General features: G+C 32.0%; 3 protein-coding genes across 3 annotated transcripts; 1 reads left to right on the top strand and 2 right to left on the bottom strand.

The window, feature by feature from the left end:
- Positions 1-10,025: 10,025 nt before the first annotated feature.
- Positions 10,026-11,721, bottom strand: LOC130943091 (protein RGF1 INDUCIBLE TRANSCRIPTION FACTOR 1). Its single transcript, XM_057871052.1, has 3 exons — positions 11,618-11,721; positions 10,989-11,372; positions 10,026-10,656 (listed from the first exon to the last, which is right to left on the bottom strand). Exons 1-3 carry the CDS (start codon positions 11,624-11,626, stop codon positions 10,273-10,275), a joined length of 777 nt encoding a protein of 258 aa, XP_057727035.1. The 5' UTR covers positions 11,627-11,721; the 3' UTR covers positions 10,026-10,272.
- A 5,940-nt stretch (positions 11,722-17,661) lies between these two features.
- On the bottom strand, positions 17,662-19,453 carry LOC130932712 (uncharacterized methyltransferase At2g41040, chloroplastic-like). The gene is made up of 8 exons (XM_057862118.1): positions 19,301-19,453; positions 19,140-19,222; positions 18,906-19,046; positions 18,755-18,836; positions 18,338-18,531; positions 18,133-18,244; positions 17,858-17,962; positions 17,662-17,790 (listed from the first exon to the last, which is right to left on the bottom strand). The coding sequence occupies exons 1-8, from the start codon at positions 19,451-19,453 to the stop codon at positions 17,662-17,664; spliced, it is 999 nt and encodes a 332-aa protein (XP_057718101.1).
- Positions 19,454-19,709: 256 nt separating this feature from the next.
- On the top strand, positions 19,710-21,196 carry LOC130943043 (protein CHLORORESPIRATORY REDUCTION 6, chloroplastic). Its single transcript, XM_057871049.1, has 4 exons — positions 19,710-20,000; positions 20,313-20,444; positions 20,630-20,838; positions 20,912-21,196. Exons 1-4 carry the CDS (start codon positions 19,790-19,792, stop codon positions 21,140-21,142), a joined length of 783 nt encoding a protein of 260 aa, XP_057727032.1. The 5' UTR covers positions 19,710-19,789; the 3' UTR covers positions 21,143-21,196.
- Positions 21,197-22,066: the final 870 nt, after the last annotated feature.

Below are 22,066 nucleotides of genomic sequence, written 5' to 3'. Positions count from 1 at the left end.
AGAGGGGTTTTTAACGAGGCATCATAGTAGAGGCTAAGGGGAACATGCTGTCAAAGACCCTTAGTAGCAAAAAGGTACCTTCCCAATTAATAAAGATCTTTTTCATTACTATGTCTCTATTAAATATCCTCCTTTATTTTTAAGTCTTTCTACGAAACGCGCCGACTTAAGCTCGACAAAACGTGAAAATCCCATGAACCGACCTAACATGGTCGTCAGGATGAAACGACGAGGTACAAGTCGGTGTAAAGAGGTTATATGAGTTGATCGTATTAAACTCGGGAACAATCCGACTCATAAGTCGAAAACAAGAACCCGAGTAGAAAAACTCGGAAATATTCCGAGTAAATGAAAAACGCATCGCAAAAATAACCTAAGTCATAAAAACTCACTAAGGCAAAAGTTGAAAAGGATAACAAAAGAGATATCAAAACCTGGAAAAAGTTCAAAGGCTGCATACAAACCTTCGAACGAAAAGGGCTTGAGAAAACAATACAAGCTAACAAAGGGTTTTTTCAGAAAAGATCAAACATATCCAAAACAGAAAAGCATGTGCACGCACAAGGTAACTTAAACCCTTATCCAAAAAGGGGGCATTTATTTTTAAAACCCTTATCCAAAAAAGGGTACGGATTGGAATATTTTGTTTACGGCCTTAAAAGGCCAGAGAGAGAAATTGTTCACAAGCACCAACAGATAAATAAAAGTTTAAAAAAGGGGGGACCCACAGGCCGGGCCCCCATATAGCCATAAAAATAAAGAAGTCATTTTTTGATCGGAGTAGAGGAATCACCACCACCAGGAGGAGCACCACCAGGACCGGGAGGAGGAGCCAAAGAGGAAGTCGGGGTAAGGATTGAAGAACTCGGAGCATCTTGGGGACGAGGAGGAGACTCAATAATCCTCTGTCCCCGAGTCTTTAGGTCTGACTCGGAAACGACCTCGGGAACAGGAGGATCAACAATGGCGCCATCAATAACTACTTTGTCAGGATGTAGTGGAGAAAGATCCAAGTCGGGAGCGATAACTCTGACCTGTTCCAAGAAAATTCTCCAAGACTCCTCGGCACCATCGGCGATAGAGTCCTCCAACTCGGCGTATGCGTTCCGAGAATTCAGCAAGTCCTTCCTCACGGCCACAATATCTTGAAATAAGCTGTGGTAGCTGTCTTGCGCCGTTTTCCTCAGATTCGCCTCCAAAGTGCATTGGGCCCGCAGTTTACCCTCCTCCTCCTTCAGGTGATCCCTCTCCTTCCTCAATTTATCCCTCTCCTCCTTCAACTCCTTCTCATGCTTTTCATAAATAAGAATCCTCCCCTCTAACTCCTCAACCCTCGAGGATGCCCCCAAAGAGCTAAGGGGAGCCTTCTCAAAAATGTCCAAAAGTTTGCCACAAACACCCGCCGCCCTAAAACTCTCCTCAGCCATGGTGGTAAGGTGGTTTCGAACAGAAACATCATCCATACTGATAAAAGGATAGATGTTCTTTCGGACGAATGCCATAGCATCCGCCTTAACCCCACCATCGAAGGAAGAAGAGCCAGATTCCAAAGTCTTGCGCTTCTTCTTCTCGGGCTCGGAGAGAATTTGGGCTGAAGGGGGTGGTCGGGGCAAACTCGAGGAAGAAATTACAATGGGTTGAGAAGGAGTGCCAGTGTTCTTAGGAGGAGGAGGTGGAGGAGGAGGAGAGGTGATCGCCCCGGACCTAGCCCGGGACTTCGCCTTGGCCTCTCGGACCCTTTGGTAGGCCTCCTGAGCGTTCTTTTTTGCCATATCTACAAAAGAAACAACCAAGTTACAAGTCGGTATAATATAAGTCGGCGGAAACTACTCGGAAATAAAGAATGCATGCACTACCTAGTTGAGATTGAACGAAAGTCGGTGTTCCCTGAAGAATTTTTCTGGTATCCAAGTATGGGGACCTCCCCCACGCTTCTCGGAAAAACCCTACAATGGCCGCCTCCACCTCATCCAGGTCATCGGGACCATATTTTTCGCAAGAGGAGGGCGGCGACCAATAAAGGGGAAAGCGGGGAGAGGAATGCTCATCCAGAAAAAAGGGATGGTGACCCTCTACGGCTTGAACTTTGAAAAAAAAGTTTTTAAAGTCGTGGAAAGATTCATCAAAAAGGGTGAAAATCCTCCGACCTTGAATGGCTCGGAAGGATACCCATTGCTGTTTATTGTTGAGCCCACTAAAGGGCTTGGTCACATGGAAGAGAAAGAAGAAAATCTTTAGAGAAGTCGGAAAGTCCAGAGCATGGCTTATAAACTGATAAATCTTCAAAAAACCCCAAGAATTGGGGTGAAGTTGAGTAGGGGCAACATTACAATGATGCAAAACAGATATCTCAAAATCTGAGAAAGGAAGAAAAACACCCAAACGGGTGATCATGCACTTATACATAAAGAAAAAATGAGGGGCCTCCTCATTTTCTCTCCCGAAACAGACCCGGTCTTCAGGACCCGGGATTATCAGTTCATATTTGGGCTCGTCCTCCTCTGAAGTACAGAGCCTGTGATGAGTGCGAAGATGAGTGATGAACTCAGCGTCGACCAACGGTTCCTCCCCAAGGACCGTAACATCTACCCATTGAGAAAGAACGTCTACGGAAGCCATTTTTTATATATATAAAGAAAAGTGGCAGAAACCTACAAAAAGGGAAAAAGAAAAGGAAAAATCAAAAAACACGGCCTCTAAGGAGAAAGATTCGAAACTAGAATCTACAGGTCAACCTATCTACTTGCAAAACAAAACATGCAAACAAAAAGTATGACATGAAAAAGGCAAAACTAACCTTTAGCCGAAAATGAAGGTTGGAGAAGAACAGAAGTCTTCGAACGCAAGAATGCAGCACGAACAAGATAAGGAGAAGTTTGAAAGATTGCAGAAACGGAAAATGGAAAGAAAGGGAAAGTATTTATAAATACGCTAAGGGGCATAATGGTAAAAGACGAGGCAGTCATTAATGAGACTGCACCGTTACCAAGGTCCTCAATCCCTAAATGATCCCTCAACGGACACGACGCTTGGATTGACGTAACTGTCAGAAACTAAAAGTCACGAAAATCACGTCGGTTTACAAAACCCGTGTTCTTTCAAACAAGTCGACTACGCACCCGAGTTGAATACTTGAACCCAAGCCTTAAAAGGATCTTGGGCTCAAGTAGGGGCACTGTTCATACCCTGGCCCAATGATAAGGGCCCAGGTCCTATTAAAAAGCCTAATCCAATAGATTAACCCTTACTAAACGCCGGCCTTCACATACGAAGTCGGTGTTCATCCCGACCTGCGATGAAGAAGTCGGTTATGAGATTAGCTGGCAGATAAACACTCATTCAAATGAGTAACCGCCCCGAAAATCTCTCTAACCACTTCATAAAGCCATATCTTAACCTCCCTAAGATAATGGGACGGTTATTATCCTAAAGATACGGCACTACTCCAACGGTGGTTATTGGCTCACCACTATAAGTACACTGACACGCCTCAGGTATTCCTAAGTCCAATACTCTATAAGACCTGCTTACACCCTTGCTAACTTAGGCATCGGAGTGTCTTTACAGGTACCACCCCCCATTCACACGCGAGCACAAGTCGGACGGAGCCTCCCTAGTTGCGAACCTACCTGGAGTCCTCCTCTATTATACACTTGGGCCGCCGAACGCCATCCATTGGACTAATCTCCGGTTACCTACCGTAACAATATATATATACAATAAAATATAAATTATACCTTTTGTCTCTAATGTATCAAAATTCTTTAAAATTATAAAAAAATAAATTTATTTAAAATGAAAGTAATGTGATTAAGTGTAATTTATTTAGATATATAATTGAAAAATAATTGAATATTATGTATAGTAAACAATTAATATTATTGAAAGATAAAATTAAATTAAATTTTATTTTTATTTATCATTTTTGTCCCTAACGTTTTCGTTCTATTTAAGTACCTAACGTTTCAAAATCGTCTCAATTTTGTCCTGCCGTCAATTCTGTTAACGGATCCCTAACGGCAGGATAACATTGAGTCAATTTTGAAACGTTAGGGACTTAAATAGGATGATTAAAACGTTAGGGACAACTTTAGGATTTACCCAAACCTTGGAGACAAAAACGATACTTTACTCTATTAATAATTTAAAACACTGTTTAGAGTTAGACTTATAACATATTCAATTTGTTAGATATTTTATATAGTTTTCATGTATTAGTATTCCTTTAATAAAATGTTTTATGTTAAAAATGTAATTTATTTTATTTATTTTAACCAATCCATAATTTTATTTCTATGTTCATGTTTTCGTTATTTTTTTGAGATATTGTTAAGATTTGCTATGTCATTGTAGGTTATTTAAAATTTGATGTTAGAACTGGTTATATATTTTCAATGTTCTTAATTTACAAAACTGCGAAAACTAATAAACTCCGTTCTTGACTACTCCCGTTTATGTCGCGATATTTTTCTATTTCTCTCTACCCTTTCTACGATATGTAGATAATTTATAATTTATTCTTTGTATTAGTAATTTCAGAAATCAAAATATGTCCGATATTGCTTGTTATGAGTAAAATAAAATTTTTTCTTGTAAAATGTACAAACTCCATTTTCAAGTTAATTTTGTAATTATTAATTGTATGTTTTTATACGCAAACAAATAATTATAATTTAAAATACAGAGGAAGAAAACATATTATTTTTAAATTTTAATGAATAAAAATTAATTAATCTTATTTATGCAATCGATTTGAGACCTGGTTAAATATAATAGTTTGTATGATTAGGGATGAACTCAAGGAGACAAGCAGTGACCTTGGTTCCCTAACAAATTTTAAACTCATATGATTAGATTATAATAAATGTATTATATAGAGTAAAATTTAATAGCGTAATAATAACAAGAGTTATTATTCATCATGTATTAGCTAGAGTTTAAATTTTTTTTGGTGACTAGTGTAGAGTTTAAATTTCTCTACGTACATTTATATTATTTGTATTTTCTTATTTGATTTAGAGTTCTTTTTACATTTATTTCTTAAAAATTAATTTTAACATCTATAATCATATAAAAAATACTTTAATATCATTTATAATAATATTATTTTTTTTAATTGGCATTTTAGTTGTTTTTTTTATTGTTTTTCTATTAATTTTACCCTTATTATTATATAAACATGCTTTAGTATATTTTAAATTCACACAACAAAATTGTTAATGAAATTCATTTATAACATTTTAAATTATATTTTACAATGATATAAAACATAAAAATTTAACTTACTACATATAAATATTTACTGAAGTAAAATAATTAACAAAATATTTAAAAGTAGAAAATTTTATATTTTGTTAGATGTAAAATCATAAAAAATTATAAAAAAAATGATAGAGACTGAAATAATTTTTTTATTTGACAAGTATTCATTAATTTTTTAAGTAAAAAACTAATTATGATTATAAGGTTTCAATTTGGTACTAATTTGCTTTGCTTCATTAAAGGGGGTTGGGGTGACTTCACGGAGGGAGTGGGAGGAGCTAACAGGGTTGGGTTATCTTCTCTGTTTTTTTGGGTATAAAATTTTTTTCAGGCCCATTTAATTTTTTCACCTAACTGAGGCCCGAACATAAAAAACAAAAAAAAACAATTATATTACATTATATTTCATTTTTAATTAATTAACTTACTGTTACTTCTTAATCTATTTGTTAACAATCTTGATTCCAGCACCCCTATTGAATTGTGGGACCCTGTGCTGCACCAGCTGCATTCGACTGCAACATCTGCAGAAATAATAAATATTTTAACGAGATACGTGTTCTCACCACGTTGAGACATGCAAAATCCACACCTACTGAAAAATCTTTCTTTCAGCACAGTAGCAGGCTAGCAGCTCCCTCTATATTATCATCTTTATCACAACAAAATCTTTATTTACATATCTTTATCTATCATAATAATTTATTTTTAGTGAATTTTTTAATCTTTAATCTAGTATTAGTAAGTTTGTTTACTCGTATTTTTTCTTATTTATTTATCTTTCACATAAAATTACTTCTTTTGATCCTTGTATGTAATAATAATGATTGGTTTATCATAAAGGCTAGTTCAATATCTTTCTAATTTTGAACAAAAATTAATAAAACAAAACAAAAGAATCTCAGAAAAAAACACTTTTCTATAAATATTTTTAATTGATATAATTTTATTACGAGCCAAAGATCCAACAAATAATTGTGTATTAGCTAAAGTTAAACAACTCTAATGTTTCTATATTACTATTCCTTATACTTCTATACAAGTAGATGATGTTAGTTTAAATTTTTCATATTCAATATCATCTTTTTTTGACTTGACGTCACTTTATTCAAACTCAACTACTTGAAAAACTTCATAATTCATTACAAAAAATATGGCATTGACATATCTTGACAATGCATACGTATCTGCCTAATTTGAAAAAAAAAATTAACATAATATTATTAATAAAATATCTGCTATAATTAAAGTTTAGAGTTTTACTAAAGTTTAAAAAAATACTATCTACTGTCAAAGTTTATTAGCATTTTTTATTAAGCAGTTAACTTCAAATTATAGCCACCAACTCATTCACATTTAAGTTCAAGAGCTTCGCTTTAAATCTTTGAACTAATTGTGTAATTAGCATATTTTATAATTGGCTGAGCTTAAATTTTGATTTAAAATATTATCCAAAAATTTTTTAACTTATTAGCATAACAACTAAGTTTGAGAGACAAAGATAAGATAAAAATAAAAAAAAATCAATAGATAAGAGTGAAGAGCCACTTGATAATGAGCATAATAGAATTGTATTAAACTCAAAATAAAATAATTAGGCTAACAATAAAATCATATACTATAATTGATCATTCAACAGTATGCAAATAAAAATGATCTTTCAAGCAAATAAATATGAATTGCAGTTGAAACAACCATGATTATCTAGTGCATGGAATATCCATTAGACTGCATAAAAATAATTTGGAGACGAATTTTTTTATGTTGAAAGATTTTTCATTTTCTGAATTTTAAAAACAAAACTATGAAGTTACAATCCACTATACATATAAGATAAAGTATAAAACCATGCAAACTTTATAAGTAAGACAATATTTTTTAATTTGGATAAAAGATTATCAATACAAAGAAAAGTAAAATACAGAAAATGAGATTGAAAATTTTAAATTCTCCTAATATAGCACAAGACATAAAGGACCTTTTGGAACACTAGCTAAATGCTAATTTAAATTTGAGTCAAATGCCTGTTTCAATTTATAACCAAGGCGAACGGATAATGTACTCAATAAAGTAAATTACTTATTTAATTTTTTACAATAACAAAATGAAATTAAAATGGAATATATATAGGTCTTTGATGATATCTCATTCTGTATATTATAGACAATCAAGTAAACCTAGGTACCTCGATTCAATTTAAACAAATGATAAAAATACAGAATCCATCTAATCCCATAACGTAAAAAAAGTTAGTAATTTTGGCAAAAGTTGCATGGTACACCTAAGAATGTGAATTTATGGAGAACTCAAAAGCGAAGAAAAATTCATCGAAAGAATCCCAGTAATGACAAAGATAGAACATAGCTAACTAAGTGTGGCAAGGATATCTGTGCACAAGAAGATAAAACCAATAAAAATAAAAAAGATATGCCGAAAAATATAAAGAGAAAGCACAACAGCAATAAAAATGATGCAGAAAGAAAAAACATAGAACAAAAAATAAGAAGAGAAGAAGAAAATAATAGAATAATTTTATCATTTCAAATATTATTTATTGGCCTTTTTTTAATATAATATATATTTAGTCCTTTTAAATAATTTTGATATAATTAATTTTTTGTTAATTAAAGTCTTTTGATGATTCTTAACACTGATTTTAAATTCTCCTAATATAGCACAAGACACAAAGGACTTTTGGAACACTAGCTATATGCTAATTTAAATTTGAGTCAGAGCAATGCTAGGGGGCCAGCAACATTTGTGATTGGTAGCCATCAACTAGCCATCAATGATGATTTGATGGTGTGAGATTGGTGTGGAATTTCATCAAATGACTCATCTTTCTCTGCTGGTTACATGCTGGCCAAAATGCAATAAAATTGCTGGCCCCCTAGACTTTTTCTTTGAGTCAAATGCCTGTTTTAATTTATAATCAAGGCGAATGGATAATGTACTTAATAAAGCAAATTAATTATTTTTTGCAATAGCAAAATGAGATTAAAATGGAATATATATAGGTTTTTGGTGATATCTCATTCTATTTATTATAGACAATCAAGTAAATTTAGGTATCTCCATTCAATTTAAACAAATGATAAAAACACTGCATTCATCCAATCCCATAGCGTAACAAAAAAAGTTAGTACTTTTGACAAAAGTTGTATGGTACACCTGAAAAAGTAGATTTATGGAGAACTCAAGAGCGAAGAAGAATTTATCGGAAGAGTCCCAGTAGTGACAAAGACAGAACATAGCTAACTAAGTATGACAAAGACATTTGTACACAAGAAGATAAAGTCAATAAAAATGAAAAAGATATGGCGACAAAAATAAAGAGAAAGCACAACAACAATAAAGATGATGGATGAAGAGAAAAGATAGAACAAAAAGCAGAAAGAAAAGAAGAAAATAATAGAATAATTTTATTATTTCAAATATTATTTATTGATTTTTTTAATATAATATTTATTTAGCCTTTTTAATAATTTTGATATAATTGATTTTTTTGTTAATTAAAGTTTTTGATGATTCTTAACATTGGTTTTTCCTTTTTTTTTCTTTTTCTCTACTATTCAATTAGAAAGTAGTATTAATGTATTATACATTCATTTTCAACGCATATAATAAAAATAAATAAATGTTTATACCTTTTCATTCAATATTGTTTTTCAAAGGATTAGAGTAATGTTAAGCATCTATCTAAGAATAATTTAGATCCATTTTTGCATTTAAACTTATATTTTCAATATAATTTTTAGAAATTAAAAGGTAATCACCAAATCCAATTCTGTCTATGTAAATTGACTTGAGACAATTATTTTCTTTTACTCCATGTGGAAAAAATATTCTTGCATAATGATGGATTTCCTTGACATTATCTCTTGGGTCATAGGAATACATAGTTTTAGTCTGTGTTAAGATAGGGTATAGGCCCAAAGTAAGAATGTGTAGTGTCGTAAGCTTGATTTTTGGGCTTTGGCCCCATTTGCATGTTTTTCTAACCAAGCCCCTTGGCCCAATTTTTAGCTCGGTCTCATGGAATGCGGTCCATCGATAAATTTCAGTTAAACGTAGTTTCGAGACGGATTGATCATTCTCTGAAATGTGGGATATTATGGAAAAAAAAAAATGAAACAATTATATGACTGGGGTTGTGTGTGATGCCTGGCCATTATCTTATAGTCTGAATATCGCTAAGCGTGACAACTGATGTTTGAATGTGAGATATTTTTCCACGACATAAAAAAAAAAAGTTAGATATTTTTTGGAATATTGAGAATTTAGTAGTGAATATAGGTTGCGCTGGCTGTGGCAGATTTTGTGCGGCTAAAGTGGCAGTAAGGTGCAGAAATTTCGCAGAATTTATGTTCTTTTTAGGAATGGGTTTGTTTATTATTGACTTATTCTTGCGACGAAAGGAGAATAATTCCTCACCTTAGGTTGCTTAGTTCCCAAACTAGAGAAAGTTAAAGTATGGACATCATCATTACTTACACACATCTTTCTCGTGTCATTGACTTGTTTCCCATCTATACTTAGAAAGTATATATATACGTGCTTCTTATTTTCGATTTTCTAATTGTATGATCAATCTTATTTTGTCGTCTAATTTTAGTTCAACACTTGGAATTCTAAATCTGAGCAGTGCTATTCAAGGACCGTTGGCTAAAATGAAAATAGTACTATTCAGTTTTACAAGGTTTGTTGTTATTTTGAAATTTAACTGTTTGGGGTAAGTCAAAAGCAGAATTTAACGAGTAGCATATTATTATTATGACCATAGGATATGATATGTAAAAAAATGTACAGACCATAACTTGGAATTGGGAATCACGTGATGCCATTAAGACAAAACCCCCGACCAAGTGATTAAAAAAAACACTTCAATTTCTCGAGAGAGTTTGAACAACATGAGTAGTCGAGTCAAAATTAATACTAGTAATTAGAAGTAATCTCTTTAATTATTCCCCATTATTGTTGGGGCATAAAAGTGGTAATTAAAGAAACTAATTAACATAGAGGAGATCTATGAGGAATGCCTTTTCTCCTACTGATACTGGTGGCCATGTCTTCATCCGAAACTTTGTTGGTGCTGGAATTTGTTATTAGCCTTGCACACACCTTCCATCCACTCCTCTTCTTCCTCACTATGTTCTGATCAGTACTGCAACCCATGCTCATGTTCTCTGATCCTGATGACGAACCCCATGAATAACAAGAACTCATTGGCTCATCACTGTCCACAATTGTTGATGATGAACCTCCAGTGGTTGTCATCTCCTCCTCCCCCATCTCCTGAATTTGTGGGATCAAGAAGTCTGGACCTAGCTGTAGGGTCTTGCATGTCCTTAAGTATGGTGATAGATCCTTATAGTGTTTCAGCACAAATTCCACCTACACACATTATTATTGGTAATTCATTCATTCACATCTTAATTCTACCCTTAGATAACAATTTAGTCAAATCATTTATCGATTCTCAACTATTAACTTCATTTAAAGATAATTGCACGTGAATCTTGACCATATATATACAAACCCTAACAAAGTGCAAATATATAAATATAATTAAGTAGCCGTTCAGGTAAGGTAGAAACTCAGGTGCATTTAATTTTATATAAAATTGATAATTGAGTGTCGTTAACTGATTTAACTAAATTGTTATCTAATAACTCTCAATTATCATCTTTACATAAAGTTAACTGCTACTGAGTTTTGTAGAGTACCTTGCATGAAAGAGAGCAATGAATAAAAGGCTCTTGAAGGCTACGGTCACAGGAAGTGCAGTAATTGCCGGAGGATTTGAATTGGCGGTTCTGGGGCCTGTTCTTGATGAAGACAACTTTGGCGCTGTTAATGGTGTAAGGTTGGACATTGGAGCAGTCAATGAGTTTCTGAAGATCTTCTAATCTGACAACGTCATGGTAAACGTAACGGCGAACCTGAAGAAGCCTATGGAAGCGATGAGAAGGGAAGCAGTGTGGACATATACTTATGCAGCAATCCAAGCAGCACACGTTCTTCTCGTTCTTCTTCGCCTTCTCATGGTACGAACATCCCACAAAGAACTTCTCTCTGTATAGTGCTTCCAACCATGCAGGCTTGTATCCCTATTCAATTCAACACATATCTCATTAATTCAAACTATATATTACAATTCCGATAAAAACTCAGATACAGTTGTCTTCACGTGAAGTTTATAGTTAAGAATCGTTAGATGATAATTTAGTCAAATTATCATTATCATCTGATGATTCTTAAATATCAAGTTCACACGAAAATAGCTGCACGTGAGTTTACACTTACAATTCAATTACTAATTAACAAGATAGGGATGGAGAATTATTCACACTACCATGATCATCAAATTAAGGTGGATGAATTATTATATGTGTGATCAGAAAGATAGAGCACAAAGAGAAGGAGGTGAGCAGCACTGAGATAGAGAGGTATTTATGGAGTGGAGGTTCACAAGAGATTCATTTTTATATTTATAGGGTAAATAATAAGAGGCTTATTATGATATGATATCATAAATTAAAGAAACAATTAAGGTAAGAAATTAGGGGGAACGTGGGCGCTGTTTCTGTGTCTCCCATTCTCTCTAAAAATTAATTAAACTATTAATACTATTCTCTCTGCTCTCATCTCCTTGGCTTAAGAGCTCTATTCCTAAACAAATTAAACACTATTCTCTCTCCCTAAACAAGCTCCAATTCCAATACTCACCACTTATTTTATGTTTATTAGTAATCCTCACCTCCTTGGCTTTGATTCAATATATGCCTTGGAAACAAAACTAACCAGTTGCTAATAGCAACTTGCTTTTGGAATTTGAAATATCATTTTTATTTTCTTTTTGTGGTGTGCAACTAATACAGTGCTGTCACATACCTACCTATATACCTCAACTCCTATATTAATACTAGTTTTAGTCTTTTATGTAGGCGTTTTCTCAAACGTGTTACTGCTGTAATTTTATTTTATTTTCTCTCTTACATCATTTCATATTGCATATCTTTGACTAATAATAATGTTTAATTTCATCCAAGTCATTCGGCATATGTTACCTCTCATTAGAATTTGAATCCAAATTTTGTAGAGGAAGAAAAATTTTAATTGTTGCTTGGTGATTAGATCTACCTAGTGAAGTTAATAATCATAGTGTAGTGTAAATGGAATCATTGAATTTGCCTTATTAATAATACTTTAAGAAGTCGGTTAGTTGCTTAGCAGAAATTTAATTAAAATTAAACAAAGCCAGACAGTTTAGTTGACAAAGCAAAGCACAACAGAACTTGGAGCCATCACCTTTTTCTCCAAACACCTCTTTTTTTTCCCCTTCAATTTCCTTTGTGCTATATTAGATTTTTCTGCATCTCTGATAAGTGATCACTACCTTATTAGCTTATTGCATAAATCATACTTCAAAGCTAAGCAATGGGATCAGAGCATAGAGATATACATATTCCCTTTAATTTGATTTTAGAATTTCAATTTGACTTATTATGTTACAATTTTGTATATTTTGTTTTTCTGCTTTCATTAATAAGTAGTAAAAATTAAAATGGTTCTGTCTAAGAACTATCTAAAGAAGAATAAGGCAACCCTATCATCAAGTAATTTCATGAAGGGATAAGGATATATATATATATATATATAGAAGCAGTTTGGTAGTTTCAAGAAGACTAAAGTAATAATATTATTGAGCATAGTTCAATTCTAACTTAAAATTGAAGAAAGTTAGTTAATTAGACAACAATTCCGACCAAGCTGTTCACTACTATATACTCCTGGTATTGATTATGACATTAACTCAAAAATACATGTTTTATTATTATGTAACATACAAAACGCCTCATCAATCACATCATGCATGGAATGTTGTTTCTGCTAACAACTAATAACAACTATTTGGTGGGACTAATAATATAGGAATTGAATTTAAAATAAAATTATTAAGAAAAAAATGAATGTTATTAGTGGTATATATGTGGTGTGCATATGGAATGACAGAATGGGCTAAAGAGACAGAGCAAAAATCTGGAAACAAGACATGAATCATATGAAGTCCCATGTTTTTTGGGGAATCAAATGTGGCCAACATTAAAATCTAAATAGTCCATCAACCACTCCACTAAATAGTACAAATCACTAAGCAAGTCAATAATTAACTGCATTAGTAGTGGTAACAAACAAGCATTTGAGTGGACAAGACAGGCACAACTCATTAAGCACTACTAGCCATCAAAATTAATGACACAAATTGTTTAATGGCTTAATTTAGTGCTAATTTTGAGGAGCTTTGCTTGTTGTGTTGTGACTTTAGACTCTAATAACCATGACTTGTTCTTGGGCTCTGAAATACTAATAGCCGTATGGTATAGGAGATTTTCATCTTTGTGATTTTCCCTTTTTACCCTCCATCCTTTACCTTGCCCACATGGTTTTTGTAGATCCTGTTCACGTGATCCTTAACCTTGGCGTGAGAGCTGACTATATATGCTTAATAGTGTCAATGAAGTTTATTATGAGTTTAATTTGTCTTTGAATGTTCACCATATATATATATATATATAGCTCCTATAGCTTTCACCACTATTCATTATTCTAAACTCAATTTGGGGCTGCTGCACAATTTTATTATCACTATTACTTTGAGAATACAGAACCGACTTTGTAAACAGTTAACTTTTTAAAATATTCAATTTTATTTTAAAGGAAAAGTTGTAATAGATCTGTTAATAAAGTTTTGTCAGTAATATTTGAAGAATAAGAATGCTTTTAGAAGTTTTATACTGTTAAAAGAATATTATTATAAAATTGTAAACTTGAAACAGTATATATATATGTAACTAATTATGTTTTATACGGTACATGTAATAGTATACTTATAGTATTGATGTATCAATTAGCATTGGTGCACACATATTTAATTTCTTGGTATAGTTCAACAAAATCGTTAATAACAATTATGAAAATCCCTCTATCATATATTTTGAATTTTTTTATGCCTATCTGTGTTCCCGTTTTCCTTTTTTACTTTAGCACATGCATAAAAAAGAATTCAAATAAAGTATCTAACCCAATGCTTGGTAGACAAAGAAAACAAAAAGTATTTACTGCAAAGGACATAATAACTCTAGAGCCATCATTTATGCAGCAACAAAAGTCATACTAATTCAAAAATGTGGATCGTCAAACTTTTGCAGTCTCAATTCGTTTTACTGCTGTGAGTTCATCTTATGATAAACAAATGTCCGATATAGTGTTTCTTTATTAACATAAGAGTAAAGTATTGTTCGTTGGGGTAAATTTCAAAGTTGTCCCTAACGTTTTAATTGTTCTATTTAAATTTTTAACATTTCAAAATTGACTCAATATTGTCTTGTCGTTAAGGATCCGTTAACAAGAATTGACAGTGGCACAAAATTGAGACGATTTTAAAACATTAAGGACTTAAATATGACGAAAAAACAATACATACAAATAAATTTTAGTTTTATCCTTCAATAATATCAATTTTTCATTGTACATAGTATTCAATTATTTTTTAATCACATCTAAATAAATTACACTTAATCACACTACTTAAATTTATTTAGAATGAAAGTAGTGTGATTAAGTATAATTTACTTAGATGTGATTAAAAAATAATTGAATATTATATACGGTAAAAAATTGATATTATTAAAAAATAAAATTAAAATTTATTTCTATGTATCGTTTTTATTCCCAATTCCTAACGTTTCAAAATCGTTTCAATTTTGTTCCGCTGTCAATTATGTTAACGGATCCTTAATGGCAGGACAACATTGAGCAAATTTTGAAACGTTAGGAACAACTTTAAAACTTATTCCAAATATTGGAGACAAAAACGATACTTTACTCTTAATATAATTAGAAATGTCAAGGGATTAATATTATTTAAAGTATAAAAAATTTAATTAATATTAATTTAAATATAAGAGAAAAACAAGGAGAAAGTGTTAATTATCTAATATTTTAAACTTAGTTTATCTATTTTTATTTGAAGTATTTATTTAAAAGTTATTAGACTTTATTCCAACATCGTAACAAGTCTAACGTAAGTAGATCAGTTGAAGTTAAGGGGGAAAATATATTAAATAAATTTTATGAACCGTCTTTAATTTAGAAATGAAATAGATAAAAAAAATTACATAAGCGTGTCAGGGCACTAAAAACTGCAGGAACTTGATCCTAATGATGATGAACTATGAACCTCGTAACTAGAAATTCATAATTAATGGGAGTGATGAATGGACTTTTTAAGTTTTAACCATAACTCCAGAACAGTTTCAATGAAATCAGCACCGACCAACAGAAGCAGGACACTGCATCTGAATGCTTAATATCTTAGCACTCCAAAGCAAAATATAGTGTGTAGATTTTTACAAACTCTACGTTAACAGAAAAAAAAAATGATGGAAGAAAAGAAAAGAAAAGAATTGTCACCCCCACGTGCCACGAAAAGCAGAATGGTATCTATGATCCTAACAGTAACAGAGGACCTCACGTGCAAGGTATCCAAGAACCTTACAAATTTTAACATTTATGTTAATGGACTCATCATCCCCTTCTCCTTAAACCCAACAGTGATTACGAGTGTGTTTGGATTAGAGTTTGCAAATTAGATTTTGTATAGAATTGATTTTATAAATTTGATTGTGATAAAAAGTGAGTTAGTATTAACGTAATTTATATTTGATAATTTTGTATTAAAATGGATTATAATAAAATAAATATTGGTTAAATTATATTATTTAAAATTATGTTTAGACAAAAATTACTAAAAAGGACTTGAATTTATATGATTCAAATTTATATTATTTTAACATTTTTTACTATAATTATTTTTAAAAAAAAATTAAATTTATGTATTAAAAATTAATATTTTTTGTTATAATTTGTTAATACTCTTCTTTAATACTCTTTTTGTATTTAATTATATCTTTTCAATAAAATTTATATTATAAAATTAATAATAATAAATAAAATATATACTAATTTAAGAATACATAGTAAAAAATATACAAAATTAAATAAAAAATAAAGTTCTATAAAAAATACGTATTAATAAAAATAATTAAAAAAGACATTAACAATAAATATTAAAAATTCTATTAAAAAAATACAATGATATATATAAGTGAACATACAAAAATTCTAAACAAAAATATCCATACTATTAATAAAAAAAAATAATTGATAAAAATTAAAACTTAACAAAGAGTACTAATAATAAAATTAAAAAAATATTTGTTTGTAAGGCATACCTATAACAAAAAAAAATCAAAAAGTTTGATGATTGTTTTTGGTATTTTTTATTGTAGATAAGATTGAATGGTAAAAATAGTAAAATGTCAATTAATTTTTTAATTTATGAAGTGAACGCAGAAGCTAAATATAAAAGTTACAATTTGTTGTTTCTGCTGAAATTCAAACCCAGAGACATGTTGGCATTAAAAAAAAATAGCCAAACAAAAATTACAACGTTCAAAAAGATTAAATATGTTTTTTGTGCTTCCAACATGTTTACCAAACATACCCTATAAATCATAGAATAATTCTAGACACATAATTTAATGTATATACATAATTACATTAATTCTCCAATAAAAATTTATTTACAGAATTATAGATGAAAACTCACTTCCAACTAATCTTATATAAAATTAATAATTAAAAATTATTATTTAATTTAATTATTTATTAAATTATTAAATAATAATTTAATTAAATATATTAAATTATTTAACTATTTTCAATCAATAATTCTATATAAAGATAACAGTATATAAATTTGTACTATAAAAAAAAAAGTTTAGGGTATATAGTAGATAGGTGTATGTGGCGGTCAAAGGTCAAAGGAGAGAATGACAAAGTGTGGGTCAGCGGGTGAGCCGCACGAGGGGATCTGTGTACCTCGCCACTCACTCTGTCACTCTTTCTTTAATACCCTTTTGCCACTTCCACATGTCAGTCACATGCACCACCCTCTCCTTTTTCTCAATACCCCATGCCTCAATTTCTCACTTTAATTAGCTACTAATATAACAATTAGACTCAAATTTATAAATATTGTCTCTCAATTAGAAATACAATTCAGGTCATAAAAAAATTTTGACCATTCAGATAATACGTTTAACTTAACATCAATAACAATATAATTTTATTCTACTGTATCAAGTTAATTATATAAATCAGACGACATCATTAAATTATATTATATATTAATTACATATAATTGACAACTTATAAAGGATTCTAGTTAATCTGTTCATATATTCTGGATGTGTATGATTACTCATTTAGTTTTTTTTTTTTTTTCTTAAGGTTTATTTACAAATTGTTTGAAATGGAGAATGAAATATTGGTCTAAGGCTTCTGAGCAGAGAAGATGATAAAGGACTGATGAACTTTGCTTGTGTAATTGATGAGACCACATGACATGCAAAGCCCTTCAATTTCTTGCTCTGTTAAGAATTTATGTGTCCTTGAAACACACTGCAACCAAAAAGGCTTCAACATCATCTCATGCAAGCTAAGAGATCAAACAACAACATACTTTTACCTCTCTGAATAAGCGCACAATTAATGGGGTTGTAGAAGAGTAACGGAGAAAAGTGGTTCCAACAAAGATTCCACCACTTCTTAGTATCCGGCTAATTTCAGCAACCTTCAATTTTGTCAATTAGTATACATGTAACAAATATGACTTCGTATGAAATTGATAATTAAAAACTGTCAAATAATTAAACTGTTTAATATATCAGGTAAAGTACATCTTAGCTATCATCTTCGTACGAGTATCATATAACAAAGAGAGAAACAGAATTTAGTGTTTACAGAATTGGAGGGAGATGGCCAACAATGCAAGGCGGCGCCGGCGTGGACGGCATCAACAGAACCAGATGAGAAAGGAAGCCTACAAACATCTGCTCTTACAAGAGCAAGATTACTGCATACAATGACATCAAAAACAAACATGTGGCATTAATTAATATAACAAATTTTCAGGATCAAGCAGGGGATGAAGGAGAGCAAAACTCACGCTTTCAAAAGAATGTCATCTTTGTTGATGAAATCATAACACTGGCGAAGCATGTTTTCAGAAAAATCCAGCGCCACCACTCCAGAATATGATCCAGACTTGGCGAATTTTCGCGAAATCAAGCCAGTTCCACAGCTAACATCGACGATGCAGCCACCTTTAGCAGATTGAAAGTAGTCTTGAGCCATTTTAAACTGCACTATTCCAATCATTACTATGACTTGTAATATGTGAATTAATTCAAATAAGGTAAAAACTCAAGTGCAGTCGATTTCACGTGAAGTTGATAGCTGAGAGCTATTAGATGAACATTTAGTCAAATCAGTCAAATCATCTAACGACTCTCAGTTATCAACTTCATGTAAAGTCGACTGCACCTGAGTTTCTACCTTCAAATAAGCATATATAGTTATATACCTCTTCTTCAGGTCCTGGAAAGCCTCCTAGATTGAAATTCTGACGCCAACCTCTTTCGTACAAAAATGAAACAAATGGACTCCTGAAAATGGATACAAATTTTCATCAGTTATTGGAGATGAATAAGGAATGTAGTTATTGATTATTATACCTGAAAAGCTCAGTGAGATATGGTTGGTTTTCAGTGTAGTCCAATAATCCAGAAGTCACCGTCAAATCAAGATACTTATCTTTACTAGAGAATGATTTTCTGCATCTTTTACACTTGAAACCTGATCTGTATATTGCTGATCTGAAGTTTTAGATCCATTAAAATTAAATTGCTATTAATTACGTATACAGAAATATAAACTTGGATTGATTCTTAGTTAGTCACCCAACTTACAAGTTAAGGCCAGAGGGACCTTTTCTTATGAGTGGTTCATAACATATTGGGCATGCAAAATAGTCCTTTTCTATTGCCTGACCCTCCTGAACCCAAAATTAACATTAGTCAAATGAGTTTAACAATTGTGAAATAAAAATAATTAACAAGAGGGTATATACCGTGTCCATAACAAGAGATGAACTATTATTAATAGCAGCAGGAATAGTTAGTGTTGAGTAGGAGGGAAAGCCTAGGCGAGGGTCAAACTCGGATTTCAAAGAAAGATAGTGGCATTTTGGGAATTGTAGTCGATGAAGAGGAGAAGAAGCCATTATTGCCATCCAAATCCAAATCCAATTCAATTGCTACAATGTTTTTATTTTTCATTAATAAAAATGCTACATGCAGTAAATGATACATGCATTTAGCATTCCCCTTATAAAAAGCTTAAACTGGGGGCTTCACTGCACATGTACAAAGTGTGTGTGTTTTTTTTGGGCCTATTGGGCTACGATTATTGGGTTTGATAAAGCCCAAACCTAAGGGGGAATTCCGGATAGAATAGTTGGGGGAAACATAAGGCTTGAATTGAAGAGCTGGCAGATAATGAAAGAAACTGTAATAACTGCAAAACAAGTGTTCCACAGTTACTACTTCATCTGCACAGTATGGCTGCCACCATGAAGTTGAAGCCATTGCTTCCACTCTCTCCTTTGCCTGAACAAGCCACTACTTCTTCAATTTCACGCATTTCCTGTGGCTTATTCACCTCTCTTCCAATTCCTCATGCTTCTGCTTCACGCAGACCACAGGTTTCGGTCTCAGTAGCATTCAATCCCCGTGGCAACTTCGACATCTCTTTATTTGATGAGGATAATGGTAACATTTATCTTATATTATTATAGAAAATAATTTGTTTCAAACTTATTTATTCATTTGTCATGAGTATATCCAAAAATAAATCTATATCAAATTTTTCTTGTATTAAAATGCATCTTAATTAAAGACAGATATAGAAATATATAAATATTATTGATATGATATTTTTATATTTATCTAAATTATCCATTAATAACTATCTTATCTAGTAATAGAAATTGCATAACTGTCAAATTATATGACTATTCAAGTAAAGATGGTTAAGCAGTTTAGTCAAATTCGTCAATATTCAATTAATATTTTGATTTACAGATGCTACTAAAGCTGAACATCCAATGCCTCCAACTGAAGGCAGATTCGAAGTTGTTATCGACAATGATGTTGTGACTCGCCTCGACTTGTCTCCTTTTCAGGCTGCAACAGGAATCAAGTCCCCTTCTTTAGGTAGGCCCCTGTTTAATTCAAGGTGGAACTCAAGTGCAGTTAACTGCACACGTGAAGTTGATAGCTGAGAGTCGTTGAATGATTTTATTGATTTGGCTAAAGTTGACTGCATATGAGTTTTCACCTTAATTCAATCTTGAAAATATCTTTATTTTGGGATTGTAACTGATTTTCATAGTTAACAGTAAATCCAAAGGATTTTCTGGAGCGTAGAATTGGATTTACCATAAACTACGCTCGAGAAGATCCTGGCGATCCGCGAGAGTTATCGGAGTTCCCTGAAATCAGGCTCTGGTTTGTGAGGCTTGATGCTACCTATCCATGGCTGCCTATCTTGTTGGACTGGAGAGCAGGCGAGCTTGCTCGCTATGCTGCAATGTTGGTTCCTCACCAGGTAATTAAGTTACTTCTGATCTTGTATGTGTGTATTATTACTACCAACAATGTTTGATGCTATGTTTTTGCAGATGAATATGAAAATGGGAGTTGTATTCAACCCAGAGGCATTAGAACTGTTTGTTATGAACAAGGTGTTTGTTGCATATTCATGGTTGAAGCATCATGACATTCCCATGCCTCAATTAAGGACAAAAGATATGGCCACAATGCTTGGATTTGGGATTGGAGATGAACTATACGACTTAATTGACAAACATCCTCTTCATCTATCATCATCATCAAATGAGGAACGTGTATGATGATGCATGCATGTGTATCAGTATTTTTAAAAATATATATATAAAAAAAAAAGATCAGCAGCATCCATTTGAGATTGATATTCATTCCTGTATATGTAATCCTGTTTTAAGGTGAGAATTTTAAAACCCACCATTCCTATGTTAGTTATAATGTAATCATTCTGGTATATGTTGTATTAGAAACAGAGTTTGTTTGATTTGGAGGAAAAATTCAGTATAGTCTGATGATTGGTGCAACATATATTTATACATGTAACCAACTCAGCATCAACTAACTTCTAAATATAGCTAACAGCAACTATCATTAACTAAATGAATTACTAATTACAATCATCTTAGCATCTAATATATTGTGTGTCTCCTCCCCAGATCCATTAGAAACATTTAGTTAACACAAGAATTCAATATCTAAATTATCGTGTAACTTATATCGAGAGAAAGTTAAGAATTTTGTCTCGAATTCAAACCATAAAAACAGCTATTGATGTAATTATCAGGTTAGGTTGCGTACATTATACACTTTGAATGCGATCCTTTTTCAGGTTAGGTTGCCTACATTATAAACCATCAATGTGATATACTTATACACTGCACTATCCTCTTTATATATGTATTTTTTTTATAGTTGGGGTACTAATAGCAACTCCAATGATATGGTAAGACTACTTAGAATCTGATGATGCCATTCTCAATTCCTTTCCCTCCACATGTTACATGTGATATCATAAGGTAGAATTGAGACTGAAATTCTTCATTGGATTGCTCTAATTATGAAAGCAACAAATTAAAAAGAAAGGCTTCAAAATTTTAATACATTTAAAACTTTTTTTTCCTTTTCAAAACTAAATGTAAAAATGATAGTTGAAATCGGATGATAATTTAATCAACCATCAAGCTTTCTTAACGTGAGTACATGCAAAGGGT

The sequence above is a fragment of the Arachis stenosperma genome, chromosome 1 (assembly GCF_014773155.1).
Source record: "Arachis stenosperma cultivar V10309 chromosome 1, arast.V10309.gnm1.PFL2, whole genome shotgun sequence".
In the NCBI taxonomy this organism is placed as follows: Eukaryota; Viridiplantae; Streptophyta; class Magnoliopsida; order Fabales; family Fabaceae; genus Arachis; species Arachis stenosperma.
This window is presented reverse-complemented; position numbering and strand designations above follow the sequence as displayed.